At 37.7% G+C, this 20244-nt stretch overlaps 1 protein-coding gene and 1 long non-coding RNA gene across 3 annotated transcripts in view; one reads left to right on the top strand and one right to left on the bottom strand.

The window, feature by feature from the left end:
• LOC111873865 (probable E3 ubiquitin-protein ligase HERC1) overlaps positions 1–20244 on the bottom strand; it is a 95105-nt gene that overhangs the window by 71705 nt on the left and 3156 nt on the right. For both annotated transcript variants that reach the window (XM_023868904.2, XM_033755259.1), the window contains exons 3-14: positions 19291–19467; positions 18144–18430; positions 16166–16303; positions 12337–12631; positions 10595–10771; positions 9424–9695; positions 7887–8203; positions 7648–7782; positions 6211–6339; positions 2714–2864; positions 2150–2317; positions 219–374 (exon numbers count right to left, since the gene is read on the bottom strand). In XM_023868904.2, coding sequence (XP_023724672.1) covers positions 219–374; positions 2150–2317; positions 2714–2864; positions 6211–6339; positions 7648–7782; positions 7887–8203; positions 9424–9695; positions 10595–10771; positions 12337–12631; positions 16166–16303; positions 18144–18430; positions 19291–19467 — 2402 coding nt within the window. The remainder of the gene's footprint in view (positions 1–218; positions 375–2149; positions 2318–2713; positions 2865–6210; positions 6340–7647; positions 7783–7886; positions 8204–9423; positions 9696–10594; positions 10772–12336; positions 12632–16165; positions 16304–18143; positions 18431–19290; positions 19468–20244) is intronic.
• Positions 6894–7177, top strand: LOC111873870. Its single transcript, XR_002844450.1, has 2 exons — positions 6894–6945; positions 7032–7177. It is a non-coding gene; the product is annotated as an uncharacterized LOC111873870 (long non-coding RNA).

Below are 20244 nucleotides of genomic sequence, written 5' to 3'. Positions count from 1 at the left end.
GGCACTATACTAACTACACTACCCTGGCTCATACTGTATGTCAGGACACATGTAAATATTCCTCTCTGAATGAACAACCAGCACTTCTATCTCTTTCACATGACCACTACCTATATCCCTCACATAACAGATTCGTTCACTTTGGTAAATCCAAGAATGGATATATGGTTCATTCAGTGTAGCATGTGCAACTATAATGGAGTGTCAGACATACTCACCAGAGGTGAGTCATATGTATTGATACTGCAATAAGCCAACAAATGTGTCTGCAGTGATGACAGCAAGTCATGTAGGTGAGTCACTTGATTGGTTGAATCAGCCAATTCAGCCTGTCCTTTATCAAGATTCTTTTCCAGTTCATTCAAACACTCCTCCTACATTGCAAACAAAAGACTAGGCACAATAACATAAGTGATGCATTATGGTACTTATTGTAAAACCAATAATTAACCATCCGTTTACTACATATGTGTGGCTTCATTTTGGCTTTCGCACCATTTCACTCGGAAGAGCACTGAAATCAGACACAGAATTTTTACAAAAGTTTGAAATTTTTAAGACTATAGTAGCAGTTTGCAGTAGTTAATTCAGGCACAAGATGGGAATATAAAAAAGTATTGTGCAGTTTGCTCCAACAAAGACCTGAAAGGAGGCAGACGAAAAGCATTATTTTGTTGTAACAAGTATCCAAGGATGCCAGGACTCCACCGCAATAAGGGTTTTGCCATATATCATACAGTAAAGAAGTACCATTTGGTATGTAGCTAACAGAAATATATTATATCTGATAAAGTTACTGAAAAAAATATCCCATATTTCCAGTAGAAAATTCTATTTTTTATTACTTTTATGCATAAAGCAATCCGTCACTGACACATGCCTGTTCAATCATATTCTTATCACACATTCTTTATATGTAGTGACTTCATTATTTATTCTTCTGACCTCAGTCTTGAACTTACAAATACCAACAGTTTGCATGGAAACATAGCTTGGAGATAATTACAGCAAATGCTTATACCCCATTTATGTGCACATAATATGAGATGTTTAGAAGTGGCCAAACTCATATTCACTTGTTTTGTTCTCCACCAAATGACAGTAAACAGAATGGCACTATTCACAACATGTGTGGTAACAGCAGTGGTACAGTACATACAAAATATTTCACAGTCAGTATTCAGATAGTAGAATCTCTGCTCCTTTCAGACCATATTTTCATCACGTTCAGCAACGTTTTTTCTTTTTTTCATTTTATGGAAATTATAAAGAAAAACAAACCAGTTCACAATAGTAGTTGCAAATAAACAGTTCAGTGATACAGTATTTAAATGAGACCAGCAGAGAAGAGCAGTGGTACTTAAACTGGACCACAAAGGGTTAGCATGCTGGGTACTACTGACCCACATCTGAAAATGCCATCATCTGCTGCCAGTGCTGGCTTGTTCAAATGTTTTAAACAACGCTATGAATTCTACAGTCTTTAAATGGTGATAGTTTCCAATACACAAACTCAGAACCATCAAATTCTGCATTGGCCAATGCCAACTTGATCTTGCTCCTGTGTCTTCTCCCTGATCACCAACTCCTGGATCATGAGTAATTTTTTATAAAATGCAAAATAAACAATACTTATATTAATAAAAAAAACTGAAAGTAAGCAATTACTTTTAAATTTTTAGTTCACTTTTTTTTTTATTCTTACATGCGTTCCCCACTATACCATAATAAAATTAATTCACTTTCTGTGATTTTGTTTTTATGTGGTGATTTCCTGGAATGCATTATTTGTGGATAATGAGGGATGCCTATATTTCATGTGTAATGCATGCACTTCTCAATTTATTCTTTTAAGACTGTATGATAAAATTCCTTTCTGTAACTAATCAAATTATGCCTAATTTACAAAAGATGAATCCAGATATAAGACCTAAACTAAGAATGTGAAAACATGTTTCTAACAATGCATTTTCTTACATGGAAAGGTGTAGGGTACCTTGCTGTTTATAAACTGAGTGCTGTTTAGAATTATACTTTTCTCTAAAACAAAATCTCAGTCTAAAGGAGTTTTCTTAAAACAGAACTCATAAAAAACTAATAAATAAGTACTGTAACATATACCATCACAGTACAACAGATAGATGCATACCGTGTGGAAACTGAGATTCCGTAACAGGGTCTTCATGAGAGCCTCAGCAAGATGTAGGTCTTGGCTTCCCAACCGATCCTCTGACACTGCAGAGTAACTATAGCCAAGCAATGATGACACATGACTGTGATCCTCAAGGCTTGTTAATATGATACCAAGTAACATTTTCTGCAATAGAAAGCACAGTATTTATGAAGACATGAAAATGCAGTTTAACATTTGTATGTGAATTACCTCTGCCATGCCCTGTATTGTGTTTTTTCTGTCTAGACAGAGTACATTTATTTAATGATTTATTTACAGTTCATTCAATGGCAGTATCAGCTGCTAAAACTTACAATGTCAAGTTATAGGATGATCAGTGAATACTGAACTAAAAAGATGTGCAAGTGGACATGGCCTAATTTTATGTACTGTCATAGCATCTGCCTAGAGACAATGAGGAAAACCATTAAAAAAATTCTTCTGTCAGGATAGCAAGTTTCCAGAACAAACTTCAAACCTAAGATGCCTCAAAATTACTAAACAGTGCTGACCACTTGACTGTGATATTTGGTATCTCACCTGGCCATTGGAGAGGTCAGGTCCTTGTGGAAGTAGTGAATGAAGCAATTCCATCCGCTCCCTCAAGGGAGGAAGCAACATTGGAGCTCCGATAGCAAGTGTTTCACTTACAACAGTTTTCACATTAGAAGGAGTTGGAATATCAACCAACCTAAAGGCAAAGTTTTAACAACTGAGCTCAAAGCAAATACAATACTGTACTATAAATATATACAATTTCCAAAAGAACTGTTTTTCAGCTCAATATTTGTGTGTGCAATATTCTGAATTGTTCACACTGTAACAGTTACAGTTTCAAATCCATAGTATCTTCTGCTCCACAAGCTTCTACTGGTTCAACAATAACAGAATAGCTTGGTACAATAAATTAACTTAACATTTTCATTGCCTCATTTTAAATTGCTTCAGACTATGGATCAAAGTAAGCTGGCATTTTTACATTTATCACAGATTTATCACTGATCTAAAAAACATATTCTGATGGTTGACCACACATATATATGACTACAAAATATTCAGGGATGGTAATGAAAATCAAGTAATGGTTATTGTTTAGCATAATTCTGGTATATATAGAGTCCACTTCCATTACAAACTATCAAACAATCTTGTTTTATAAATTTGGTCACCAATATGTTTGGAAAGACACTCTACAGGTCCAGTCCAGAAGCTTAAAAAGATATTTTAAATTAAACATATGTAAAACGGTGCTTTAAGACCAGATGTACATGAAGACAAATGGGAATTGCAGCTCACCTACAACTATCGCCATTTTTCAGTGCAAAACCAGCTGCTTCCTGAATGTGTGTGTACATCAAGTACAATGTTGCTCTATCAGTTGCTCCGTAGTTCCGCATAGGAAAGAGTGTCTATTCTGAAACTCTCTCTCACAATATGTGACACAACCTAATGTTGATCCGGTGGTTATCTGAGATTGGGTCAAGAAAAGGAAAAAGAATAACCAGAGGAGGAGGTACTGGATTCACCCCTTTTGTACTAAAAACAGTCTTCATGGAAGTAAGAGTCGTTTCAAAGGAACTGAATCAATACCCAAGCCTGTTCAAGTTCTCCTTTACTGACTGATCTAAAAGGACCACTTATTAGGAGTAAAGATATATACTTCTGTGAGGCTGTGCCAATAGAAGACAGACAACTTTTAGGCACAAAAAATGCAGTAAACATAAATAGATACGATAACTGAAAATGAACATATTAGTCCTCAGAAAAAAGAAAGTGAATACAAAAATATTAGAATTGTTGAAAAAGTGACGATTTGAAAATGTTTGAAAGACTCCCATAACTGGGTTTCTTGCTGACTCCATAATCCACAAAGACAGAACTGAGAGCAAGTCGAAAGTAGACATTGAGAGAGGTGAAGTACTCACTGAAAATGCAATGTCTGAAAAGCCAGTGAATAAGGAAGATGCTGCTGAAGGTTCATCTTGTGCTGGTTCTCATATGTTATCAATCGCTGCATAATGCAAATCTTGAATTTTCTTTTCTGCTGGCTTGTCCTGCATCTTACAACAGGTGAGAGACCTGCATCTGGAGTTTTGGAATCAATTTTGTCCACATAAAAGCAGCCAAAGGGTCAGTTGTGATAAGATTTCCTATCCTACAAATACACTACACCATACGATTGCGTGTATTTGTTCAGATATGGTGGAATGGAAATGGAGATGAAGCTGATTTGCAGTTTCCATTTGCCTTCGTGAACACATGACTGAAGTTATATGATATATTTCCTTATGAATTACAAAGTTTACTGAGTTTATTTCCAGTTATGAGATTGACAAAATTTTGTGTCATAAAAAAAGCACTGAAACAAAAACTATATGTGGTCTATCCAAAAAATTTCGAAACTTTTGAAATAGCACACCAACTTGACATCTTAGAAAATGCTGGGTAAGTTGTGCTGCTTACTGGCGTGCTTCCTAATTATCATCTTTTATGTCGCATCATCCTGCTGTCATTACTCATTGCCCTAGAGTTATTTGTTCACATGTGTGTAGAGTGTCTTGCAATATTCAAAATGGCTGATATTCATGAGCAGCGTATTAATATTAAATTTTCCTTCAAACTAGGGAAAACGTTTATGGTGATCAATGCATGAGCCATACACGTTGTTATGAATGGTTTATGTGATTTAAGGACGGTAGGCAGTCAACACATGATGAGCCACGTTTGGAATGGCCCTCAAGGTCATGTGATGACGCTCATGTTGTGCAAGTTCATGAAATCACAAATTCTAATCACTGTTTGCCAGTGTGGGAAACAGCAGAAGAGTGCAATATATTGATAGGATCATGACATTCTTGCGAAAAAATCAGAAATGCATCGAGTTGTTTCAAAGCTTTCCCCACTTCTGACAGGATCAGAGAGACAATCACGGTACCTTCTGTCAAAAACTTTTAGATTACACTAGCGAAGATAAAAACTTTCTGAAAAGAATTATAACTGGTGGTGAAACAGGGATTTATGGACATGATGCAGAAACAAAAATGCTGTCTTCACAATGGGTTGAAAAAAGGAGCGGCAGGTCAGGTCAAAGATGAAAGTCATGTTGATGGTTTTTTTTGGCATAGAGGGTGTTGTGCATCATGAATTCTTACATCAGGGGTTAACAGTAAATCGCTGGTTTTATCCTTAAGTGCTGAAACGTTTAGGAGAAAATATTTAGAGAAAAAAACCTGGTTCCTCCATCATGACAATGCACTGGGTCATGCATTGCCACTGATTCGTGACATTTTGGCCAAAACAAAAACAAATGTGCTCCCTCAGACACCCTACTCACCAAACCTAGTTCAGGCAGACTTTTTCTTATTTCCCAAAGTGAAATTCACTTTGAACAGATGACAACTTCAGACGATTCAAGAGATCTTGGAAAATTCACATACAGAGCTACATGCAATCCTGAAAAAGGTGTACCAGGACTGTTTCCGGAAGTGGCAACGGCATTTGGAGTGGTGCATCAATGCAGAAGGGGAATACTTTGAAGATGATAAGGCTCACTCAGTTGCAGGCATGTCAAAAAAAATTGTAAAAAAAAAATAGTTTTGGAACTTTTTGGAACAGACCACATATAATACTATAAGCAAAAACAAAATCAAAAACTTGTCAGCATATAGAGAGTGAAGAAAAAACACTATACATTTACAGAAGCAGATAGCAGACTAACAAGCAAATGGAACATATTAATTATTAATTCTCAATATTAGCACTACTTCAGTAAAACGTTTTAGTCTATGTAATACTAACTGCACTGCAATAAAAAAGCCTCATGTTTGTGAAATACTTACTTCACAATATTTACTTCAGAGTGTCATATATAGTATTTCAAAACACTGTTTTGAGAAATCAATCCCTGTCTTCTTAAGTCAACATATTAAAAATTGATACCAATGTCATGACTTACAACAAAGAAACATGTCAAAAGAGAAATGTTACAAATGACTGAATATGAAAGCATTTATTTGTAAAAGCAGTGACTTGCTGACCTGAAAAGTAAATGACGAAGTGGTCTGGCCTGGCTACCCAGAACAGATGTGGCAAGGCCTCCAGTGAGTGCCAGTGACAAATGTGCACACAATAACTTCAGACACAGAAGGACAAATTGGTGATGCTCCCTAAAATCATTGAAATAAGAAATACTGATACTTTAACAGTACGTTTAAAATTAATTTTTTTATATTAACAAGAAGTCCTGGGTAGAACTCATAAAGCCTATTTTTCTACTGCATGGACTCCCAGTCCTACATCTCGTGTAGTTAACACTACATATGAGCATCAGCAAAGTAAATTTATAATCCCACATGTAATACAATTTAGTTCACACAGATCTGATGCAACTGTCATTCAGTTTTATTACTTTCTACAAAATTATTACCTTAACAAAATGTACATATTTTTCAAATACCTATAACTATACTACGCTTCAGGACAATGGATTAAATACTGCTAGCCTTCTTCCCATCTTTCGAGTCTGTATGTCTGCCATGATGGTTTTACTAATTGTAGATTACAAACAAAGAAGTTGTGCTAGAATCCAATGACATAACATTTGCATACATTTTTGCAAAAAATTAATCAATTACTTCAAAAGCAAAGAAGGCTAAAAAAGAAAAGTCATATTATAAATGTTAAAATCATACTAATTATTTAACTATTTAAATGGAAAAGTCTAGNCACAGCACTACACTATACACTACGTGTCGGACACAGCCGACCACAAGGTAAGGCCAGCATCAAACATCATTTAATATTCAACGTTAAATATACGATAATAGATATAACCTAACTTAATGCAATATCTTTGCAGCCCACGGAACCCCGTGCTGACGCCTCCCCCATTGGGACTATCCACTAAAAGGAACCTGAATATTTTACTTGGACGGTTTTAAATTTAATTTTAATTAACGACTCGCTTTGCTGGGTGATTTTTTAAAAGCTATTGGGACACCTGCACGCAGGATACTGGATGTTGTTGTGTTTTACGCTCTGATATGTGTAACATCTTCCACAAAAAACTGTATATTGTGATTGCTGAGCAGTGCAAGTGGTTTTATGTTTTTGTGGTGGGTGCCTCTGATGATGGCTCTTTGTGAGCCGAAACATGTAAGGCAAATGTAAAAAATAGTGACAAGAATATACTTTGTTACACTCGACGGAGGTTATATTGATAAGTGGTGAAACTTAGCTATAACCAGCAAGTTTCCCACAGTATGGATAACAGCTCTGTTTTACATAACGTAAACATTAACTTCTAGTTCTGCAAGCAAAGCATCTGACTTGATATGTCTTCTCCACATATCTCACTGGTCCATTCTTGGTGTATAGCCTCACTCTGAATTCTAAGATTATTGTTTAAAGGAAAAAACAAATATTTCCAATTATCCTACAAGTATTCAGATATGAACAATATTACTCATAATTACCCAAATGTTGGAAAAGGTGGTGGACATGAATCCTGATTGAAACCACTGCAATATTTTTCAAGAAAGGAACGTAACAAACAGAATGTGCCTTCTTGGAGGTCCACACAGAAAGGACGATGCCAGGTTACAACTTGTCTGAAAAACAGTAAAATGAATAAGTGTCATTACACATCTGTGTTTCCCAGAATATACATTCACAGTTCTGCTGTAACTGACAAGATCTTGTTGCAATGACTAACCTGTCAGAAGGTAAAGCAGTCCAGAAGACACTGTGTGATGTACCAGCTGATATCTGATTCACAGGCACTCCCTCAAGTCCTAGTACTCTGAGTGGTCGAGTGATAGGACTGGTTGAATGACCCTGGCCACACTGCCCCATGGAATTATTTCCCCAAGCAAATACTTCACTATCATGTGTCAAAGCTAGAACGTGGGAATCTCCTATCGCTACATCAATAATCCTTACTGCTGCCAGGTCTTCTACCAACTGTGGTAACAGAGATGTTGTCTCACCTGCAGAAATGCCCAAGCATGCTCCAAAACCCCACGTATATAACTGCAATGAAAACCACGCAAAATCTGTTAACTTTATCCAAGTCCATACTGTGATCTTCTCAGTTATGATGCCATGCAGTCCAATATATGGGTACCATTTCAATAGAATATAGCCTTAGTGGCCTCCTACTATGTCATATCCCAGAAGATCACAGTAGGCATCTTCACAGCCACGAATTCCAGAATCTCATATTATCTACATCTTATAAACAAATTCACAATATTACATCCACATTCCATTCCACGCCACTCCTTTATACTATACATATTTCATTTCATAAGGTTTTCTCCTTAAATAATGAGACTTAATTTTTTAACCCTCTCCCATATATCAGGATCAGGCATCATGACTAAAATCTCAATTTAACTAATGTGCCACAACTTCTTCTTCAATCTGAAAATCTACATCATCTTTGAAGTATCTCTACCATTCAAGATACTGGAGTACTGCAGTGCAAGAGCAGTTCTATCTTCTGAGATATAATGGCATTCAGAAAGAATGTACCACCTCCATCTGTTCAGCTTGCTGCCTGCTTCATGCTGGCTTCTTGCTCAGCTAACTCCTTGACCAGGAAGATGGACGAGACACATTTCTCCAAAATGTCTGTTTACTTTCATTGGACTAAAGGACATTATGGCCCAGAAGGCAGAACATTTCACCACCAGTGCGGTATGAATCTCCAAGCCAACAAAATTCTGCGCACTTCATTATCAGCCAGACCAATCTAACTGTATTCACATTCTCCCAAACGATTTTGAAATACAGTATATATGTTAGTATTATTATTATTTGCATGTGCAATAAAACGATAAACTGAATTATTATTATCCTCTGAAAATCTATACTTTTCATTTCTTAATTAAATATTTATATGTTTCATTTCTCACTTCTTAATAACACTTAGATTTATGTTAATGAAATTATTATTATTGCTATTATTATCATTTGTTTGTTTACTTTTCTACATTATTGTGTTTTCCCCAGCGCTTGTCTGTAATTCGTCTTTGACTTTATAATGTGTTTGTCTATAATGTAATTACTTTTATCTACACTGTGCTCTGTCTGTAATTGGCCTTGCGGCTGTTGACTCAGCACATAAATAATAAAGAATTGAACTGAATTACATTAAGAAATTATCCCACCTCACTTACTTATAAAACACAAAGTCTACCATCAAAAAACTCAATTAAATGAAACCATCAATGGAATTTAAGTCTCACCTGTCCATTAGTTGTAAGAGCTAAGGAAAACTGGCTGCCCGCTGCCACTTTTCTTATATAAAGGCCCTGCAATGCTTCTATTACTTTTGGCCGTGAAGTTTTCTGTGTGTCACCGTGGCCAAGCTTGCCATTGTCTGCTGAACCAAATGACCACACAGTCTTGCCATCTGCAGATAGTGCTATTGTATGTGCACTTCCACACGCTACTGCACCAACACCACTCAGATCTCGAACTAATGTAGGCATGTTACGCCCATTATAATCTCCATGACCTTAAACAGGAATTGAATTTTGTCAATGTGTAATGTACATCTTAAATCTTAAAAATGAGACTGACTAATGGACACAGTGAAAGATCAAAGAGCTACCTCACAAATTTGTCTCAACATTTCCCCAGTAATTCTCCTCTTTATATATTTCAAAAGGATTCAAAGGCCAGGAAGTATGCTACTTAAAGAAGGTTTCAAGAGGATAATGTCATGTAAAATTGTCAGCATCTTGCATATTTAGTTCAAAACTATTCCACAAGGTGGATATAGGTTTGTACAGTAATAGAACGCACTACGCGGTGAAGTACAAAACTTCTTCAAAGAAATCAAATGAAATACAAATAACATGGGAAGTTCACAGTGGGACAACGAATATACGAAATGATAGCAAGAAACTTCCTCTTTAATTTCATACCAAAGAATTACTTTACATGAAAAACAACAGTTCAAAACAAGAGCTGTAACATAGCACTACACTAAGCGTACAGTGCACCAACCCCGGCGGCATTTGACAGAAACTGCTGGCGTACAGTGCACCAAGGCCGGCACTGAAGGGTTAAGCTATACAGTCATGTTATATTATATTTAATTATTTCTTATGTTAGTGTTACAGCAACTTAATTCAAACATTAACTACCTGACTACCCCAGAAAGTTAATACAACTACGTTCATAAGTGCAAGACCAGAAATTTGTAATGGCACACAAGTAGTAAAACCTACTTTTACACCTTAAGCATGTCTCTGGGATTTCTGTTGCTGAAGACTAGCTATATGGCAATTGACTTCAAATATGGCAACTGTAGAGCCTGTCAAATAGTGTGGAGCTTGATGAGCTGATAACAGAGCCAGAAGTTTACGAATATTACAGTTGTTACCTACAGAGAGCATCATACTATATTACCTAATCGTCCATGGTCCCCTTCACCCCATGTGTACAGTTCACCCTCCTCAGTGATGGCAGCACTGTGTCTGTAGCCAGCATGGATAAACTTCACCACCTTCCCAGATAACGCTCCTCCCACCAGTCGAGGCTGTTTCTGAGTGGTGCAATTTCCATGGCCCAATTTACCATAGTCCCCTACAATGTGGAAATATATTCACTTGGGCATATTAAACAACAGAAAAAATAATTTAAACATAATAATAATAATTATTATTTTATTTAACATTCATCACAGTTACAAATTGTAACTCTCGAACAAGTCACATACATATACAACTTTTCCAGTCTAATTGGCCTCCTGCCCAGTCGATTAAACATCAACATATATCACATAACATAACATTCAATTACAATTAAAATCACACTCTTGGAATAATTAAAACATATTAGGTACAATCAAATTTAGGACTACCTTCAATTACAAAAAACAAGGTCATCTTACTATATATATCTTAATTACCACCATCATATTCTTAAACTTAAAACCTATTATATCAAAATAATCCACAAAAGATAAAATTCAACTTAGATAATGATTAAATAATTTGGAGTGCAATCTCTTTTAAGACTTCCATTTCCTTTATAGGCTGAATCATATTAAAAATCTTCACACATAACAGAAATATATATTGTCACGTGTTGAGTGTATAACACAACAAATAACTTCATGCCGTATCGGATATAGCGAATTTACTGAACACTCGCGCTTACACTTATACAATTCACAGTTTCACAGTTACTGCCATCTGAAGTATCACAATTACTTCTCCTGCTTCCATTCACTCTGGCGAATGCTAGACTGCAACTGACTGGTTACTCTGGTAATTCTCCTGTTATGTAGCTTCCGCACTGACAACACAGAAAACAGTTATGTGACAGCTACCACTGTTGCATAACGTCGTGTTTACAGGCATTGCTGTGGAACGCTTCCAAGAGTTGTTTATTACTGCGTAGTAACCACGGTGTTCCCTGTTATGTCACCGCAGGAGGTGACAGAGTGTTTACTGACCTGTTACCATAGCAGTGGCAGTTGCTCTGATGCTGTTACATCACCGCGGAAGGGGGTGTTTACCAAATGTTGCGCCGTCCACGTCACAATATTAATATCCATTATATACTGTTTTATTTAAAAGGATAATCTCTGCAAAATTACTTATGTAAAACTTGTCAAAAGCAAGAGAAAAAGAGACAAAAATTTAATGCACATAGGTCGAAATTATTGGCAATGAAAGTAACCTATAATTTTCTTCCATGCAGCAGAACCACTCAAGTCTTCTAGGCTAATAAATATCATTGAAACTTAATTACAAAAGTGTAGGCCTACATGCCCATTTTTTAAAAAAGTAGATCCGACTTTAATTAATGTGAAAACAAAAGATGACAAAATACTGAACTAAAGTTGCTTGTACAATACCATCTATCTCTACCTCTGTATTCACATTGTAAATTAAAATCTCGTCATTTCTGGAAGTTAAAAATGTTCATAATATTTTTCTGAAGATACACCACAACATAATAAATCAATCATTAATGTTTTATAATACATACTGTAAAATGTGAAATATCTAACAGAAGATCTCAGAAGTGAAAAAAAGAAAAATAAAAAGAGAAATTATGAATTCCAAGCAAAAATGTTGCCATTTGAACCACATGTGAAAGCCATCCAGCTCATCACATAAAATTCATAACAGAATGATTACCATCACCCCAGCTGAAGACCTTGCCATCATCTGTGAGCGCCAGTGTATGGCCATCACTGCCTTTGGATGAAGACACTTTCTTCACGGTGCCATCAATGACCACTCGCTTGGGCTGTGGCTGGTTGTTAGAGTCTCCCAACCCAAGACGTCCATAGCTTCCTTTACCACACGCACTAAGAGTCCCATTTGTGTGGATAATGAAGGAACAGTATTGGCCAGCTTCTACTTGCTGTGCCTGAGTGAATGCTCTCGCAAGACGTGGCACCAGGATCTTCTCTTGACTTTCTTCTGCAACCTGCAGAAATAGTTGATCTATTATTTATGAATCCAATATAACCTGCTTCTAAAAAACAATAACTTCAAGTCTGGCTCCCATAATAGCATCACTATATTTAATGTCACATTATGTCTCTCTATGATTTCTACTTCCCCTCTACATGGAGTAAGAAGATTAAACACTCAGAGATTTATGGGTTTTCCTTTATGTGCAGAAAAGCAAAAAATGTGTACTAAATGTTATATCTCTTTAAAAAAAGCACCAGCCCTGACTGTTCAAAGTAGTCCAAAATTATCAATTCAGGTTTCTATTTTAAAGAGAGCTGTCAGGAAACAGTTGCATCTAGCAGTACTAAAGCACAGGAGGATGTAAAGACAAAACTTCAAAGAGCAGTCTGCAGGACATTACTCAAAGTACTACAAAATAGCTCTGAATATCCATTCCTTTATCTTTATGTGCTGCACAGATACATTTCAATGAAAGATGTATGCTGCCTATAATTCATACTTCCATGATATATGTCCAAACTTGAAATATATCTTTCTTATTATTACAACATAAACCTGTGCAATCCTGATTCATCACTCAATTTTAAGCAGAGAGTTTTGCTGTAGCAAAAACACAGAATTCTTTCTCTGAGCTTCACAGCGTGATGAGATCTCATGTTCCTTGGGACATATGTGCCTGTAGCTGCCCTGCTGAATGTTGACATATTTCCAGAGTGACACAATCAATAGTAAAACCTACTTCAGCAGTTCAGATCTTTAATAATTCCCCATGTTATAGCACAGTTTTGTGTAAACAATTAACTTTCCCATGCAAAAGATGATATAGTATAAGGCACGTCAGCCTTGACAAGGATTAACATTAAAAACTCATGGCAAAAATCAATCCCTACATCAGCAATGGATATAACAAATAAAGTTAGACTAGTACCTTCATTTTCATTGAACTGCTGCTTTGAAAAAAACAGTGTTAGACAAGGGAAACATCTCTTTTTAACACACTACCACAGTCACTAAGTTCGTGGACTGGCAGCAAAGTGTCGTTGCAGTACATCATAGTGGAGAGGTTGAGGCACGATATGATGACCTGCCAGTTCATCTCTCGTCACAGCAAGAGGCAGTTGTGTGCAAACAGTGTAAGCAGAACTACTACCTCTATTGTGAACTGCAGTTAAATGCAAGTGGCGGAAATAGAAAATGTGGCTGTTTGAACAACAGGCAAACATCAAATTCTGCCAAAAACTGGGCAAATCCCCTAGCAAAACGGCTGTTGTCGCATGACAATGCCAATTCACATCACTCTGTTCTTGTCCAAGGGTAACTGGCAAGGCAACAGGTCACCGTTTTGCCACACCCTCCTTACTCACCTGATCTTGTACCATGCAATTTCTTTCTCTTTCACTGCTTGAGAGCAAAGCTACGTGGTCGTAGATTTCAGTCATCTGAGGAGGTCATCAATGCCACAAGAGATGCCATACAGGAATTTCCTGCCAATATGTTTCAGCAACGTTTTCGGCAACTATATCAATGTTGGCAGACTTGCATAGTGGCCAACAGCAACTATTTTGAGTGCCAATGTGGATCTGTGTAAGTGTATGTGAATACCTTGTAATATGATGCAATAAAACCACAGTCCACAAACTTAACAACTGTACTACATATATGCAGAAAAAAATTATTACTAAATAATTTAATGGTCACAATTGGCCACGCCATAGCTCAAGCGATTAGTCGCTGGCTTCCCACTGCGGCGGCCCAGGTTCAATCCCGAGTCTGGTCAAGCGGCATTTGTGGTGGACAAAGTGGCACTGGGGCAGGTTTTCTCTGAGTACTTCGGTTTCCCCTGCCAATCCCCATTTCGCCAGTTACTCCACAATCACCCTCACCTATCATCTGGGGCTGGTACAATAGGCCAGAAGTGGCCGCAGTACAAGGGACTTAGTCCCACCCCACTAGCAATAAAAAAAATAATAATTTAATGTCCTTTGTCTCCCTACAAGGAAAGCAAATTAACAGGAGGGACAGGAGCTCAAACCACACGACAATCCATATATACAGGGAATGGACAAATAATGGAAACACTATATATACTGTACACATTTCTTTATTACTATGATGTTGGACCACCTTTTGCCTTCAATACAACCACAAACCTTTTTGCAATGGACTTGTACAAGTTTTATATAGTCTCTAGCTGAATTTTATACCATTTTTCTTGAAGAATATCTTCAAGTTGCTTTAGAGATATTGAAGAGGGAAATCTGTTCCCCACTCCAGTCACAAAAACTGATCAGAGTGGTTCAATGATTTTCAGATCTGGTGATTGTACTGGCCAGAGAAGATACTGAAGTTCACTTTCATGCTGTTCAAAACTGTGACTGAATAGTTCCAACTGTGTGAATGGGGGACTGCTGCCTTGGAAAACTGCATTGTTATTTGGAAATAACGTCTGGATCATGGGATGCACCTGATTACCCAATCTGTCCATGTACTCCCTTGCAGTAATTCGGCTATGAAGAGTGATAATGGGAGCAAGAGCATTCCATGACATTGATGCCCAAACCATCAGAGAACCTCTCCCTTATTTCACTATTGGCACCAAGCAATCTGGATTGTAGGCTTGCTTGGGTGTTTTCCAAATGCAAATTCTTTGTGATGTAGGGATCAACGTGAAGGATGACCCATCTGACCATATAACGCGTGCATTTCCAGTTGTCTGACGTCCAGTTTTTATGGTTGTGACACCACTCTTTGCACATCTGAGCATTACTTTTAATAATCAGAGGTTTAGCAATTGCAGCCCTACCATGGATATTGGATTTGTGATGCTCACACTGGACAGTTTTTGTGGAAACAGGGTCTTCAAGATGAATATTCAGTTCTGCTGTCGCCCACGCTGCAGTAGTGTCAAAACAATTCTTCTCAGTGTACAGAGATCACTTCCTGTCAATACTGATTTTCACCCACTGTTCCTCTGCACTGATGTTGTGTTCCCATGTTCTGGTATGCTAACATTACCTTAGAAACTGTTGGTCTAGAAACACCTAATAATGTGGTAGTTTTTGTCACAGATGCTCAAGATAAGCACACAACAATGATCTGTTCTCTTTCAAAACCAGACAAGCTCCCATTTTAAAATTCTTTCACACAGACTGTCACTCAACATAATCAGTAATTCACTGACATGAGCACTACAGAGTTTAGACAAACAGAAGAATATTCAGTGTTGCCAACTGAAGTTATTTCAATGTAGCCAACACAAACAAATTCTGTCCCTCAATTTCTTAATGTTTTTATTATTTTGTCCACCCCCCATATGCCCTTCCTCTGTAAGAGACAAAGTGTGAGGTGGGAGAGAAAGCCCCCAACCTGCAAATGGTCTCACATACAAAATATGGTGTTGCTTCAGTAACTTGCACAAACATCTGATTTCAGTTGCATGCACAAAACTTCCAGTCACACAAGTGCTTTGCATTTGACAAGAGAACCAGCTAGAAAAATAATTAACTCTAAACAATACTGCTAACACAGTAAATTACTTTCTTACCTGATGTGAGGAATTGCTACCACACACATAGACATCACATTTATCTGCTGCAGTGCTGCTGCATGTTGATGTACCCTGGGATTCACGTCGCTCAGACCCCAGGCAAGATTGTGTGTAATCACATGCCAGGTTGACCAACTGTAAGTTCAACGCTAAAAGCATTTGTGGTCTATGAAATGGAAAGTTTCTATGGCAATTCAAGAAGACTCTATCAGGTCAATTCATGCATGGCTAATCATATTTTTAGATCTCATATCACACACACACAGCAGATATTTTTGAAAAAGTTCTCTTTGCTGTGTTACTTTACACTGTTCTTCCAACACTGTGGAGACATTTCTAATTAATTATGAATAGAGAGCAGTATGAATCAAAAACAGTTTGACTGTAAAGGGCTCAATATGTGTTGATAAAATAATCACATTCTGATGGGTATTAACTACATGGTGCTATTCAAAAGTTCCTGAAATATATTAATAAAAACTATTACGTCTTACTGGATCTTATTCTGCACCATCACCTTCAAAGTAGTCCCCTTGGGAGCGCATTCACCGATCCCAGTGTTTCTGCCACTTTTGAAATGTATCTTGGAAGTCTTTCTTTGTTAGGGTGTTTAGTTTCGTCTGTGCTTCCATTTGAATTTCCTCAACTGTATCAAATCTTCGCCCCTTCAACTTAATTTTCATCTTGGGGAAGAGAAAGAAGTCACATGGAGCTAAGCCTGGCGAGTACAGTGGGTGGGGAACAACTGCCATCTTGTTCTTAGCCAAAAACTCCTGCGCAATGTAAGCCGTTTGCAGTTTTGCGTTGTCATGGTGGAGTACCCAGTCATTCGTGCGCCACTTCTCTGGACATTTTCTCATGTCCTCCCTTAAACGCCTTAGAACATCACAACAGAACTCATTACTGACTGTCTAACCAGGAGGGATGAACTCCTTATGAACAATCCCGTCAATATCAACATGGACTTAAAGTTGCTCTTGACTTGTCAAGCTTACTTATTTGCTGCTAACTTTCAGGGTCGTAGCCATAAACCCAACTTTCGTCACCAGTGATAACCCTGGAAAGAAAGTTTGGATCCTCTTGAAGCTGTTGTTGAAGTTTCCTGAAGACTTCCAAGTGATGCTGCTTCTGTCGTGGCACAAACTTCGCCGCAGTCCTCTTCACGTTCAGTTCCTTTGACAAAATTCGCTGACATGTACCATAACTTATGCCCAAGGTGATACAGAGGTCTTGGATGGTCAGTCTACAATCTTGCAGAATCAGATCCCTAACTTTCACGACATTTTCTGGTGTGGTGCCAGCTGACAGCTGTCCCGAATGATCGTCATCATCAGTCAATCTTCGGCCATTTTTGAAACGCTTATACCAGTCATAAGTTTGTGTCTGGCCTAAACTGTTGTCACAAAAAGCTTGCTTCAACATTTGGTGCAATTCTGCAGCGGTTTTCCCAAGTTTAAAAAAAAACTTTATACAGACACACTGCTCTCTCAAGTCATCCATCGCAAAACCGCTAGCTCACGGAAACACAACAATGGAAATACTTTCACCAACAATAAACCCAACCACTCAACTTGACGCTGCTTGCAACACTGATTCAAGAAGGGTGTGTGGGGAGACACCTAGAGGTATTTCGATGTACTCATAACCATTCACATGCAAAATTCAAATTTGGGGAACTTTTTGATAGCACCATGTATTTCATATTCTTGGTCCAGTGTGTTGCTTTCAATAGGATAACTGTTAATACTAGAAAAGTTGACATCTACTTCTAAAAGTCCATTCTGACTGCTTTTTTTATCTATATATATAAATAACTTGAGTGTTCATTATCCACACTGGAAAGTCATATCGAAATTGCCTACATCCTTGAAGGATCAGGCACAATTTCATCACCTAACATTCTACAGCAATTACAAACTCTAATTTTTCCACTGATTTCATTTAAATATCTTGATCTAATGCTGAAAATAAATACCTCTTCCATCAGGCACATGGCAGCTTGATAGAGTAAGACCTTCCCAGAGTCGTCAGATACTAGGCTGTAACACAGCTTCCCCTCCAGTCCATCACCCCCAGCAGCTGCCCTCATTTTTGACATAGCTTTCAGGAAGACAGAAGATGTTATTTTGGCACCCGTTGTATTCTTGTCATCTCGCTTCCCACATGATGCACACAAAGCCATATCAATCCACTCTAACAAATAGATGAGTGATCCTCTCTGTAGTGCAAGCTCCAGTAGAAGTTCTGAAGCTAGCAGCTGGCCTGAAATTGTTTAAAACCTCCTAAGCTTGCTTCAAATATATGTGATAATGCAGAGCACAAAAATATCTGAACTGCATTTTGTTCAGCTTGGTTGCTGAAGCTGCAAGAAACGAGCCCTCACAGTATTTAACGGTGCTTGAACAAAAAAGTTTCACCACAGCCTACTAGCTCAGACAGGGTTACGCATTTGCGCATATAAAAAAGTGCTCCAGTATCAGGAGCTACCATACACTAGCCCTAGACACCACAATAAAACTTACGAACATTTTACCAAATGCTGCCAGTAGCAGACTAGGCATTACTCTTATGCTAAAGTCTGCAAGTTCCTCCAGCCTCGTGTAGTATGTTCTGCCAGCCAATTTCTGCTTAAGATGAATCATGTGTCTCAGTATACACAAGAATACTGAAAAGGAAGCTATGAAATAAAATGAACAAGGTGATAATAATCTTTAAAAGTATAAAATAAAATGAAAATGAAGTAGCAGGAGCAGTGGCAGAGACAGTGGTGGCTGAGGTGGTGGTGGCGGCAGACAAGGTGGCAGCAGCAGTAGTTGTTGTCAACGAAAATGTTACACTTTTGTCAAAATAAGGAAATTATGAAATCACTTCCATAACAGTCTTACGGAAGAACCATAAACTACATTACAAATCAGTGTGAGAAAACAGAAATGGATGCGATTTTGTATTAGTGGCACCAGCAGAAGTGGAAGTTCATAAGACAACACACACTATTTTAAATGACAGACAACAGACAGACAACACAGTTTCTCACAGATTCCACATAACAGTCATGTTCAGATTTTAAAATAAGTTACATTCTGGTGCTGATATGGTTTGTATACTTCAAACACAAAGTATACCTGCAGAATCGGCTCCAGAAGCAGGCAGTGCTGCATGCCTCAAGAACTGAGTGACCTCCTGCAAACTTTGTGCTCCTAGTGCTGTGATTTGGCTCTCGTTTGACAAGGACAATGGTGGAAGATTCCGCACCACCTCTGATGCTGTGCACAGTACTTCGTTGAACAGAACAGGACTACCTGCATACAACAAGAACAAAACATATATGTGATTTAAGTTCCAATCAAGTGTTAACTCATGAGATGATGCACTTATACCGTAACGCCACTGACTCCTGTTCTAAGGTCCTCTTCTTGTTCTTTCTCGTTTCCACTTCTACCAAACAAACTGAGCCAACTTGTTCTACACCGAAACAAATGTAAAAGTAAGTAAAGTAAAGTAAGTAAGTAAACGTATTCCTGTAACAGGACATGGAGGCCCATAGGGTTGTGAAACGTTGAGGTTCCCACATTTTCTAGACAATCAGCTCATAGATGGCGGCAAGGTTGTCAGCCCTACATGCCAGCCGCCCTTTACTCCCAAGAACATTCCTGGTACTCATTTCTGTTAGAGGCTGAGTCAACCCCAAGGCCAGAGTGCAGCTGGAAGGATTAGTTCAACTGAAAAAAATCTCATGTCCTCATCGGGACTTGAACCCATGACCTTCCGGCTTCTAGCATACTGCCTCAACCAACTATGAAAAAAATGTCAAGATATAATTACAAAATAAATAGTGATGCATAATAAAGCCTTGTTTACATATGGCCATAATTGCACTTTTATATGTTTCCCACAAATTGTTTCATAGATTGTTGAAATTCAGCATAGAAAACTTTCACAAAAACTGTCACGCAATTATGATTCTGACCTATATTTATATAAATGTATTTTTCCACACATCCACAAAACCTTCCACATATTTAATTGGAATTCAACATGTGAGATTTCCATTAATATACTACATTATGGAGTACATA

Source organism: Cryptotermes secundus, unplaced genomic scaffold (genome assembly GCF_002891405.2).
Source record: "Cryptotermes secundus unplaced genomic scaffold, Csec_1.0 scaffold459, whole genome shotgun sequence".
NCBI lineage: Eukaryota > Metazoa > Arthropoda > Insecta > Blattodea > Kalotermitidae > Cryptotermes > Cryptotermes secundus.
Note: the sequence above shows the minus strand (reverse complement) of the source record. Positions and strands in the feature narration are given on the sequence as shown.